General features: G+C 34.0%; 2 protein-coding genes across 2 annotated transcripts in view; one reads left to right on the top strand and one right to left on the bottom strand.

The window, feature by feature from the left end:
- Positions 1–1,412, top strand: part of EMRE (Essential MCU regulator) — a 3,325-nt gene extending 1,913 nt beyond the window's left edge. The window contains exons 2-3 of the mRNA XM_018444738.1: positions 555–639; positions 1,346–1,412. The gene's annotated coding sequence lies outside the window, so the exon portion shown is untranslated. The remainder of the gene's footprint in view (positions 1–554; positions 640–1,345) is intronic.
- A 423-nt stretch (positions 1,413–1,835) lies between these two features.
- Positions 1,836–10,605, bottom strand: fliI (FLII actin remodeling protein). The gene is made up of 22 exons (XM_018444729.1): positions 10,543–10,605; positions 10,119–10,229; positions 9,714–9,952; positions 9,474–9,635; positions 9,171–9,391; positions 8,881–9,097; positions 8,535–8,776; positions 8,364–8,452; positions 8,219–8,289; positions 7,843–8,089; positions 7,533–7,718; positions 7,143–7,457; positions 6,803–6,975; positions 6,597–6,723; positions 6,389–6,511; positions 6,093–6,296; positions 5,900–6,021; positions 5,535–5,786; positions 5,331–5,460; positions 2,352–2,534; positions 2,120–2,233; positions 1,836–1,987 (listed from the first exon to the last, which is right to left on the bottom strand). Exons 1-22 carry the CDS (start codon positions 10,603–10,605, stop codon positions 1,853–1,855), a joined length of 3,726 nt encoding a protein of 1,241 aa, XP_018300231.1. The 3' UTR covers positions 1,836–1,852.
- Between the last annotated feature and the right edge of the window lie 2,113 nt (positions 10,606–12,718).

The following is a 12,718-nucleotide window of genomic DNA, read 5'->3' on the forward strand; positions in this document are numbered from 1 at the left end:
ATATATATATATATATATATAAAACTTATAGCGATCATATGTGCAAACCACGAAAACATTATTCGATACTTTAATGTTTAAATATACATGTACATACATAGAAAAAAATATAAACATATATATTTATATATAGTATGATATAGAGTACGGTCAACGCGATGTTATAAATGCTCTAAAATGTTTTCTGACTGATCAATTCGTAAAATTCTTTCTTCTAATTGGTCAATCAAACGCTTTAAAGTATTTATAGTGAGACTTTGATCGCAGCAATAATAAATCATTTCACTAAAACATGTGCTGGAAAAAATGTGGATAAATGTTTAATATAATGTCTTCTCCTTTTTTCCCTATAATTTTGTAAATTAAAATAGACAGATAACTTTGAAACAATTTATTAATTATATTTATATATTTTAATAATATATTTTGATTAATTGTCAAGTTTAACATGACTGACGCTGTAATTTTTACATTTTTGTTGACTGTAATTTCAAATTTTGATTTTTGTTGACTACTTTTTTCCTAGTTTAAAATATCATCTGGTTTGTTTTCAGATTCAAGTTAGACATTGCAGTGATACGAGACCAACAATTGCATATGAAACAGAGGAAGAGAAATCTCTTCGTTTACATTACTTAGGTACCTTACTTAAGCTTCAATACCTGAGATTATGTGAATTATCATAGAAATATTTATTTATACAATTGTTGACAGTTAAGTAGAAGTTTTACAAAATCTATGTATTTATAAATCTATGTATATATTATATCTATAAATAAATTGTGTTAAATACAATGTAAGTAATACAAAAACGCTCATTATGGCATCTGTACAATCGGGCGGTGTTAATAATCAGATTGTGTACATGCGATTGTAATTACACGTATCTCTTTTCAGTCTTCAATTAATATTCACAAATTTCCAAATGCGATTTCCAATAATCTGCTTAAAATTAGCAGTTTTTACAGTGTTTGCTAGAAATCAGTGCAAATCTAGAAAACTTGTAGAAAAATCTTACTTTAACCTTTTCAGGACTATACAAATTGATTTATCTCTTCTTATATAAGAATTGTTACTTTTCTATAGAAAAAATGAAAATGCTTTTTTTACATTACAATTCGACGATAAACATTTGTATCACAATTCATCGAACAATTTTTTAAAATGTATCACATTACCTGAAACGTAAACTTGCGAAAAATAAAAAAAAACGGATACATGGTCTATTCTGTATGAAAATTCATAAATACGGAAATATATATGTGAATAAATAAATAAATAAGTCTCTTTGAATACACAGAATATGGATTATAACGATTATAAGGTAGACGAATCTGTTTCACAGTGTAAAATAGGAGAGAATCGCATCACAGAGAGAATCTTGTTGGACTTAAAGGTGGAAATACGCGAGAAAAACTCTTTGTACTTGCATCCGTTTGTATTAAAAAATGAGACTGACAATGAGTCGAAAAAGTGCCCGTGCTAATAAATAGAAATCTGAATTAAATAACCAAGCAGACTGACGCATAGTACTTAAGAAAGCAATCTGTGAAGAATTATCCAGTAAGTCGAAAGCAAACAAGCAAACGCGAAAAATATGAAGTTTATTTAAAAGTTAGATTCGTTGTTATTTAGTGAAGAATTATTTTATTTTCTGATCTAGATCGATCGTTTGCATCGAGGACACACAGATTATTGCAATGGACCTCCGTTTGGCTGGCATATGAAACACGAATAAGAACAAAGATTGCGACACATTAGGAATCTACATAAAAATGTTGCGCTTGTGTCATACCCTGCCTGCATATAAAACTAAGTCTGAACAGTAAGCGTAGTTAACACTGACTCGATTTTACTGCGGCGGCCTCTTGTGTAAACCCCAGCCATGAAAGCATTTTGTAAATCTTCTAGATTCTTTACCTTTGGCAGTTAAAAATAACTTACGGGATTTGTCAGGTTGCTTTACACGCAAGTGTTGAATGTATACCTGGAAGAAAAAGAACATGTTAAATTGTTGATATTTTACATCGATCTGATCCTCCATTTAGAATTAATTTACTTTGTAAAATATTTGTAGCATTTTTATAAAAATTATGACGATTAAACTTGCATAACTTACCTGAGCTGACTTATAGGCCAGTTTAATTTCAACTTCTGAACAGCGAGTACCCAGCCAAAGAAATACTTGTTCTCCATTATCGAGTATCATTATATCATCATCTGCCAAATCGTCCTACAAAAAATAACTCATTATTTATTTATTATAAAAAAATCCGAAGAACTCCGACAATATATCAGAAGCTATTGCTATTAATATTGAAATATTTTCCTATTTGAAATTGAAAATTTACTTGACAAAAATCGGTGCACTTCTCGCTGATTGTAAAGTACCCCTTCTCATTGGAACATCTAAATAATCTTGTGTAATTCATAAACTCTGCATCAGTGTCGTATGGTTTCTTCCCCCCAAGCGCTACCCAGAAAAAATTGTCTGGTTCCTCGCCTTCGTTTAATACTTGCAGGCTTATCCATGGCTATATCCAATTTATATTTATTACCAACAATGAAAGACAAAAACATTTTTTCATCTATAAAGTACAAAATTTATTTCGGAACAAAAAGAATACTTAAAGGGGAACACCACCTTGAGATCTAAAAATGATAGTTAACTTTGGCAGTTTTTTGCAGTAAACTAATAAAGTCAATAAAAAATCGTTTTTAAGGGCTTTACTATATGAACTTTCGAGAGTACAAAAAAATTTTTTTTGAATTTTTATCACACAAAATGGCGACGCTATATCAACAGCATCGAGCCTCCTTTTTTGGCGAATGCATATGCAGTGTACATAGAATTTTCTATATCTTTTGATGTGGAACAAAACTCCAAAATTTGTTATTATCTACATACTTAAAACTAGAGAAGTACATAGGATTATTTAAAAATATTTATTTTTGTAAAAATAGTAATGTTTGAAAAAAAGTTCGATCAAAAAATTTTATCTTTAAATGTTAATAATAAAAAAAGTTTTCAATATATTACAAAAATCTTATGTACTTCTTTAGATTAAACATCTGAGAGTAAACATCTGCAAATTTCAAGTAAATCGATTAAGAATTGTAAAAGTTGTATCGTGTACGGTCAGGGCTAAAAAGGTTGCAACACTTTTTTTTTCGATGGGTTTCGGAATGCAGCCTACTCACCGAGCATTGGTTCTTATTCATGAATCAAACAAGAACCAATCGAAAAAAAGTGTTGCAACCTTTCTGGTCCTGACCGTACACCGACTTTGAAAACCTCATTTTGAGAAAAACGCGTTTAAAGTTTTAAGAATTGATTTTTCGTTTATAAGATTATAAATCGGAATTGTGCCTTTAGTTTGCAATGCCTGTGCCATACACTTTACAAGTGGCAACATCTGTCTGCCAAAACCTGTTTCTTTGAAAATTTAAGTTTCCTTTTATCTGCAGAGTTCTGCTGCACGACACTCACCGCTTGGAGCAGACTCAGCGACGAGGTGAGACGATATAAGATATTGGTTCTAATGGGATTATACAGTTGAGATACCGACTTAGGTAATTATGCAGTATAAAGGACCATCCTCTAATGACCTTGACATATGTTGTCATGATCTCGAGTGACCTTGAACAAATTTTAGCCGTCGTTCGTTGTTCGTTAAAAAGTTATTAACAATAAAAGTTCTTCAATAAAACCTAACTTTTGGACATGACTGCGCTCCGATGAGATAAATTCCCTGCTTTAACAGCGCGCAAAATATTTTTTTATATAATTTGTGTCTTTAGAGCAGCTAAATGTTTTTGTTTATTTGATTCATTCAGTATTTATATTTTCAGAATATTGAGTATTCCTTAGTCAAAGAAAGCGTCTAATCGTTCATGTTTATCAAATGCTTTTTTGAACATGAATTCTGCAAGGTAATAGACGAAATGGGATTGTTTACCATACCGAGGTATAATTCCGCGAATATCTCTCCACAGACGTTCAATATTTTGAGTATGAACGCCTGTGTCTGGATCAACAAAATTTTGTATGGATTATTGATCCAGGAGCAACATTTTTTTGGATGAATGGTAATGTTTGTGCGTCACGAGATTCAATTGGTACGACATTCTCTGCTTTAAAAATACAAATTCTCTGATAAATTCCCTGCTTTAACAGCGCGCAAAATATTTTTTTATATAATTTGTGTCTTTAGAGCAGCTAAATGTTTTTGTTTATTTGATTCATTCAGTATTTATATTTTCAGAATATTGAGTATTCCTTAGTCAAAGAAAGCGTCTAATCGTTCATGTTTATCAAATGCTTTTTTGAACATGAATTCTGCAAGGTAATAGACGAAATGGGATTGTTTACCATACCGAGGTATAATTCCGCGAATATCTCTCCACAGACGTTCAATATTTTGAGTATGAACGCCTGTGTCTGGATCAACAAAATTTTGTATGGATTATTGATCCAGGAGCAACATTTTTTTGGATGAATGGTAATGTTTGTGCGTCACGAGATTCAATTGGTACGACATTCTCTGCTTTAAAAATACAAATTCTCTGTGCTCTAAAAACGAATTATAAGAAAATATTTTGCGCTGTTAAAGCAGGGAATTTGTCTCATCGGAGCGCAATCATGTCCAAAAGTTAAAGACGAAATGGGATTGTTTACCATACCGAGGTATAATTCCGCGAATATCTCTCCACAGACGTTCAATATTTTGAGTATGAACGCCTGTGTCTGGATCAACAAAATTTTGTATGGATTATTGATCCAGGAGCAACATTTTTTTGGATGAATGGTAATGTTTGTGCGTCACGAGATTCAATTGGTACGACATTCTCTGCTTTAAAAATACAAATTCTCTGTGCTCTAAAAACGAATTATAAGAAAATATTTTGCGCTGTTAAAGCAGGGAATTTGTCTCATCGGAGCGCAATCATGTCCAAAAGTTAGGTTTTATCGAAGAATTTTTTTTGTTAATCTAACTTTAACGAACAACGAGCGACAGCTAAAATTTGTTCAAGGTCACTCGGGGTCATAACCTTGACAATATATATCAAGGTTATTGGAGGATGATCCTTTATACTGTATAATTACCCCGACTTAAAACTATTGAAATAGAATATTTCTAACAATATGAACTATAAATTTAAGTAAAAAAAATTTTTTTCGATTTTTTCAAACCTCAAAGGTGGTTCCCCCTTAAATATTTGTTAAGTATTTAAATATTTAACAGATATTTATATTTGCAATTTGCATAAGTTGAACAAAATCAAACTTAAGCTCTTTGAGATCTAAGCACGAAACAGTTATAACTTACATTGTTGAACATTTCCTCTGCTATTTCTCCGATTAGACGAGCGTCTTCGGGATCAGCTCTCGATCCAATCCACGCGTACACAATACCAGTTCCTTCGTCAGAATTGTTAAATGGCACATTTAAAAGATAACTGCAAACAAAAAAAGATAAGATGTATACTTTACAAATGGAATTTAATCATGCGTACTTAACGGAATGTCTCACCAGAAAACAGGATTCAATAACGTTGAATCCGCCGGTATTTGAATGAGCCGAGTACATAAGGCACTACCATTACTTCGCAGATGATAGAACTCTACTTTGTTACTACCTGCAGCTTTCGGCTGTTTACGTTTGCCTTGATGAATGATGAACTTTCGTTTGAAGTAACTCATAAACTTGAGATTTTCTTGCTGTTGATGTGTCCTAACAACCTCCAGGTTTTCCCCGAACAATGATTTAAATTTCTTTTGCAGGCTGAAACAAAAAAGATATAATTCACCTGATATTGACAATTATGGATTGGATAAATCTGTGAAACATAAATCTATAGGAATCACAGATTAAATAAATGTATCTATGGTCTTTACCTAAATGTAAATGTCAACCATCCCATATTTCCCGCGTCTCTGCCTTGCCAGAAATACACCGTGCACTGATAATCGTCTTCGTATTGCTCCTCACCGTCTTCGTTTTCCGTTATATCTATTGGCTGGTTTAATTAAAAGCAAAATGGCAATTAACCATAAATTTGATAGCTTTGCAATGATACATTTTACGTACCATCCAATATCGGCATAAGAAAACATAACAATCTGCACTGTAAAAATGTCCTAATTCTTCCTCCGGTAGGCGTACAAATTTTTTTCCTTCTAACACTAATGCTTCCATTCCCTCCAAATCATCATTCCATTCCGCCATGAGTTGATATGCTTCGGCAGCCGACATCAATGGTTGTCGTGGCATGAATAAAGCGGCCAAATCCGCCTAAAAATTGAATATGAAAAAATAAATAAACAATTATCTTAAATAAAAATATAATAAAACAAAAATGCAATTATTATAAAATGTAAACGTACCTTTGTTTCCTGTTGCTTAGCCCATTTAGTGAGATCCGCTCCAGTTTTAGCGACCGATTCAGCCGTTCTAGTGAAGTCCACTGCGATCACTTCGTCCCATCCGGTAAATTTAGACTTAAAGATCTATATGATGCATAAAGCAAGTATTTTTTAATAAAGAGTTTATGAATTGAATTTTTATAAATTGAGTTAAAAAGCATATTCATACCTGTGATTCAGTACCTTCTTGCAATCTCGTTACCATCGCATATTCTGGCCTTTCTATCATATTAAATAATTCTTGAGATAGTTTCACAGCAGCGGCGCGTACTAATCTCGTTGATTTTTTACCAAACCTAAAAGTGTACGCATAATCAATTTAGTCAATATAGATTTAAGAGATTTAGATTTAAGGAACACATTCTCTACACTTACCAAACATATACATCTAAATAGCAATCTAATATATACACATTGCGATTATTTAGCAAAGTATTCGTTAACTTTCCGTGAGGAACTTCGACCTGCGGAAGTTCCAGATAACCCATTCCGAGTTGAACTTGATATAATCTGGGCACGAGAGGCACAAAATTTGGATCTACATGTTCCTATTGTAAAAGTAAACGAGATGATTAACATAATATACAGGATTGAAGGAATAATTATTAAATACATTAAAAGTAAGATAAATTAAATAAAATTTCAAACTTATGTTTAGATAGTATAATTATATTTTTATTACTGCTACTACGTATATTGTAGAAAGGAAGCTTACAACAATTTGCAGATTTTTCTGTTCGTACTCTTCCACTCCTAAATGCAGCAGGAACTCCTCGGACTCGGCACCCATGACGTCCGTTAGAATCTCGGCTTTATTTTTCCGTTCGTTCTTATTAATTTTCTCTGCCATCAGTCGCGCCTTTGATTTTAACGTGCTCTTCGCTTTCTTCCCGTACCACATGAATATCTTATTTCCAGTATCAAGAACAAATACATAACCGGGATCCAAAGATTCGATATATACTGGAACTGGTTCTAAATGTATAGAAGCTCCCGCTGCGTGTACTCTATATAAACGAGTAATCGCTGGCTGAAAAAAAATTCAATGTGATTTAAAGTTCCTCTTCGAAAATTTATATAATTATGGTATAAGAATTAAGCTTACTGTATCTTCCACTGTGTAAAAACCAGACGATGTGCGACCGCCTTCGATATAAGTGATGCCCGAATCAAACAGCATCAGAAATTCATCCGATTCATCCCCTTGTTCTTCCCTAATCGTTCGACATTGAGCGCCTAAGTAGTTTCTCAGATTTACGGCGTGAATCGCTGCACACGCTCTTTTATCTAACTATGAGAAGAGTTGTTATTAAATTAATCGTATTCGGTTCATGTGTGCAATAATCTACATGAAATAATTTATTCAATTTTAACTTTTTTTCTATTGCTCTGATTCAAAAGTACAGTATACATACTGTCGCCTTTTCTCCAATCCAGAAATAGATCGCCCAGGTCAATGATCCACCTTCGTCTACCCCAGTTTTCAGGATGATGTAACAATCGCCTTCATAAAACTTGCCGTGCGCTACCTCCTCGATCTCATTCGGCAGAAAGTTCTCTATCTCCCAGATCGATAAACCGGGTATTTGACCTGCGTCTTCGTCAAAAAATTCGGAATAATCCAACGGTGGTTTCTCTAAAGCTTCATCCCATCGCTTGGGTCTAAAGTATTAATCATTAATTAATAGTATGATGTAAAAAATTAATCATTAATTTATACGAAAAATATGAGAAAAATCTACATCGGAAAACAAAAATGATATACATTAAGAAGTTCATAATTCTACTCACTTCAGGGATTCTGCTTTTGATTCCTCGCATTCCTTATCCTTGTTCTTCTCTTTCGCTATGTCCTTCATACCCTATAAAAGCAATCATAATTGTAAGTTTCTTCGCATATAAACATTGCAATGTAACTAGTAAGATGATGACATACCTTAAGAATTTTTGCTTGATCTTGATCAGCTTCCTCCTGGTCTCTTCTTCTTCTCAATCTCATTTTACGCGCGATTGGATCTTTACTATCTATAATTAAAAAACGTGCTTTTATTTATATACAAAATAATAGATTTTGCTATTTTACTTTTTTTATGCTTATAATACGTACTAGCAGTTTGAACTGGAGCTGGTACATTAGCACCAGCAAGACGCAACTGATGCTGCAATGAGAAATCAATGTTGTAAAATTCAATTCCCGATCCCCTTTGTACTTCTGTCGGTTTTGGTGGCATCACTAAATTCGGATTGTCTCGCAAATCTAACTGTTCTAGATCAGTGAGAAGATGAATGGCATCCGGTACAGTAATCAATCGGTTTGACGTTAATATTAATTGCTTTAATGAGCCACATCTAAAAAAATATATATATATTTCTTTCTGTAATATTATTTAAAAGAAACAAAGATTTTTATTTTCCTTACAGCAAGATAATATAATAAAAGAATAAAAACCCACCTGCATAATCCTTCTGGTATCATTTCTAAATGATTGTTAGCAGCAGAAAAAACCTGCAAAGATGATAATTTTCCTATTCCAGAAGGTATGCCCTCAAAATCTAATTCATTATCATTTAAATACAATCTTCTTAATGTGAAAATCTTGCACAAAGCAGCTGGTATTGCACTTAATTTGTTTCGCGATACGTTCAGAGTCTCCAATCTCGTCCACAGTTCTAGAAGATGTCTTCTTATTAGTTCGTACAAAACTATATGACTAGGACAATTGTAAAAGTTCAATGTATTCACCAATCGCTGTTGACAATTCCATTATATGATTGTCACTCAAATTTAAACGGCGCAAATTCGACAAGGAATAAAGCGCATCAGGCACTCGGGGTAAATTATTTTGTGACAAATCTAACTCTTGCAAATTAGTTAAAGTTTCTAGACTAGAAGGTATATTATTCAATGTTCGTTGTGTGTCCCGCATTTGTAACGTCATTAAATTCATTAATGATGGCAATTGTCTAAAACAATATGAGAAAAATTAAGAAATTCTTTTTGGAAAAGAAATATTCCAAAGAGTGACATGAAAATTTTGTTTCTTACCTTAATTGAAAATGACCTAAGGGGTTATGATTCAGGTTTAAAGTCTGTAAATTAGCCAAACGTCGAGTCTGTGGTGGCACTGTTTCCAGTTTATTGTGACTAAGATCCAAAAATAATAAATCTGTCAAATGAATGAACAATGTATTTGGTATCGTTTCGATACTGAAAGAATAAAAATAACATTAGAACTTCCTCGATAATTTTTCCATGATCTAGTAACATATAGTTGTTGATACATACTGATTATGGCTTAAATTAAGATTGAGCAAGGAACGTGCTCTTTCTAGGCCTTCAGGTACCTCCTTCAAATTGTTGTGACTTAAATCTAAGGTTGTCAATTCCTCTAAATGAAATAATTCTGCCGGGATACCACTGGATTTAATATTATTATGCCTTATGTTCAGAGTCCTGAGACAGCCTAATTCTGTCAATTCTCCATATAAGCGTTCCAATTTGTTTTTGACAAGTGATAGATGTTCCTGATGAATGATTAAATGCATTAATATGTGATCCTAGTTAAACTTAAATAACTCGACAAATCTTTTTTCATTAAAGTTCATGCAAATAACAATGATATAATGATATAGAAATATTTTTTGTACGTTAACAAATATTGTCACATAATTTTTTCAAGTAATGCTTTACCAGTTTCAACAATTTGCCCATCTCCTCTGGGATCTCCGTCAAGTTTGTTTTGTCTAATTTTAGCCATTGTATTCCAGTCATAAGACGCACGGATTCAGGAAATTTGCCATCCTAGAAGTATCGAAAAACAATCTTTATTACTATTAGCTAATCCTAAATCTTATCTCAGCCAAGTTGAGATATTGATGGATCAAAAGTAGCATGTCATTCAGTTTTTAGTCATCTTTTTTTATACTAGAGCAGAGATAAATTATGCTTAATAAAAGTTATTACTATTAAGTGTTAACAAAGTTAATTAAATATTAACAAAATAAAATTTTAAAAATCCTAAAGAGAATCAGAGACATTATTGAAGCGTGTTTCAGAGGTTCTTTCGCATGGTTTTTCGAGGTTAACCTCTGTGGAAATCTTCGGTGGTACTCACGCCAAAGTCATTGCTGCTAAAGTCCACGCCTCGTACGAACGGCAGCACCCCGGTGTTCGCCATCGCGCTTACTGGTCGACTGCTGCACGACGACGACGACGACGACGACGACTTGTGTCGCCTGGAACACGACAATCACGTCCCAGAAACGGGTCCCGCTAAGTCATAAGTGTCGCGTCCATCCGTTGCCGATCCGACCGATCGTCAGGCAGTCTCCGCTAGTTCTAGCTGCGCTTTATCGCGCCATGCGTCACCGCGACCAGGATCGTCCGGGATCCAGGACTCGTTTTGGCGTCTCAACTGTCGCAGCGTCTCGATCGAGCGTGCCCGGGTGCCGGCACGACGTGCATCACGACTGGGACTATTTGGGACTATTGGGAGTACTAGGGCACGGATGACGATGACGACGGTTGGATGTGCCGCGGGGGACGGACTTTAACCGTGTCGCGATCCGGAATAATCCGGAGCGGACGGCGTTTCACTCCGTCGAGGGCACGATCATGCCCGTCGTTTCGCGACGGCCAGTTCGTGGCTCGGGATCGTCGGGAACGAGAATGTGAATCCCGTAGACACGAAACCGGCGTCGTGGGAATGAGGACCGATCCTCCGGCTTCGGCGCGACGATCGGCGTTTCGTTCTATATGAATGAGAAAAAAGAATAAAGTATTTCCGCAAGGCGCGGCATCTCGGCGGCATGTCTTTTTTCCTAATATTTTAATGTTAAAATGTGTATTTGCAGAATCAAGAGGGAATTTCCTCGCATTCCTGAGCTCTCATATGAGATGTGTGTAAATTGATGTAAATGTGACACGTGAAGTATGCGCGTATTCGAGACATTTGAGGCGTGCCGCGTGTTTCTTGCTATGCTGTCTATGTATTGGTGCGTCAGAACTGTTGGTCATTTGAGACCATGACATATATAATAAAATAATATATATTACTGGTTTTTATTATTATTATTTATTATTACATTATATATATTACTCGACATTATAATACATTTATTAAATATAATAAATATAATAAATATAATTATTATATCGAAGTTAACTCAGTTGATGAAAAAAACTCGAATTTTATATTTTTAAGAAGTTTTCACATATTTTAAATTTATAGATTTCTAACAAAAATTGACTTTAAACTATTCACGATTTTATAAATTTTCCTCGAAAATTATAGAATGAAAATTTTCAAAATTTACACAAAGAATTCTAACTAAGAGAGAGAGGGGTGGAGAGAGGGGGAAAGGAGGAAGAGAGAGAGAAAGAGAGACGATGTAGACTTTCTTAATTGTACTGCAAATACGTTATTATTATCATGTCTATATATTATAGTATAATGATAATAATAATAGTAGAGTTTAATTGCTGCAGAGAGAGATATTGGCTGCGTTCAGCAGAACGTTTGTTTTGCAACTGTTGGAAGTTTCCTTCGCGCTAATTGAATCATACTTTTAGATCTAGAAGAATGGTCCTATCTCAGCAGACAATCATAAAACGGTTGCAAAACTGTTGAGTCTGCTGAACGCAGCCATGGAGGTTACACGACAATTTTCATAAAAAAAAGAGGGGGTAATGTTGGTAGCAACAAAAACCCTTGAGGCACCATTTTATTTTCTACGGATTGGTAATGGCTACGTTTACATCGTGCATTTAGGCCGCGGCTTATACAATAGATGTTCTTGTTTATCCTGTAGGTTAAACAAAGATCGTCTAGGTCGCGGACTAAGCGCACGGTGTAAACATAGCCAATATTTACAAGTAATAATCCGTTAATTTGCGCCGATCATGGTTGATTGAGTGTAAAAGTAGTGTAATTACATGATAATTCGTGAACTGTTCGCGAACGGCTGTCATCGCGGGGGTTTCGTGTTTTGACAGTGTATCAAGAGGTTAATAATGTATAGTATTTCAGAGGTTAATAACGTATAGTATTTCAAAGAGTACATAAAAATATTTTGTATTTTGTGTTTCAAATATTAAGATTGACAATCAAGCTTATTATCTGAACAACAAAATACAAAAAAATGTTTCTATCTTTCATTTTGAATACTTTTATGTGCTCCGCTGAAATATAAAATACAATTTTATTACAAATATTATGATAAATTGATTGCCATTGCAAATAGCACCCTTAGGACTGCTATTAGTGATTATCCACTCTGATTCAGGTTTAT

Source organism: Mycetomoellerius zeteki, unplaced genomic scaffold (assembly GCF_001594055.1).
Source record: "Mycetomoellerius zeteki isolate Tzet28-1 unplaced genomic scaffold, Tzet1.0 scaffold154, whole genome shotgun sequence".
Taxonomy (NCBI): Eukaryota; Metazoa; Arthropoda; class Insecta; order Hymenoptera; family Formicidae; genus Mycetomoellerius; species Mycetomoellerius zeteki.

Bases quoted from the DNA above. Each gene is read 5' to 3' on its own strand.
- fliI (XM_018444729.1), bottom strand. From the start codon at position 10,605: ATGGCGAACACCGGGGTGCTGCCGTTCGTACGAGGCGTGGACTTTAGC. The intron at 9,636-9,713 runs GTATGTATCAAC...TTATTCTTTCAG, and splicing joins CTTAATTTAAGCCATAATCA to TATCGAAACGATACCAAATA. The intron at 7,458-7,532 runs GTAAGCTTAATT...ATTTTTTTTCAG, and splicing joins TTTACACAGTGGAAGATACA to CCAGCGATTACTCGTTTATA.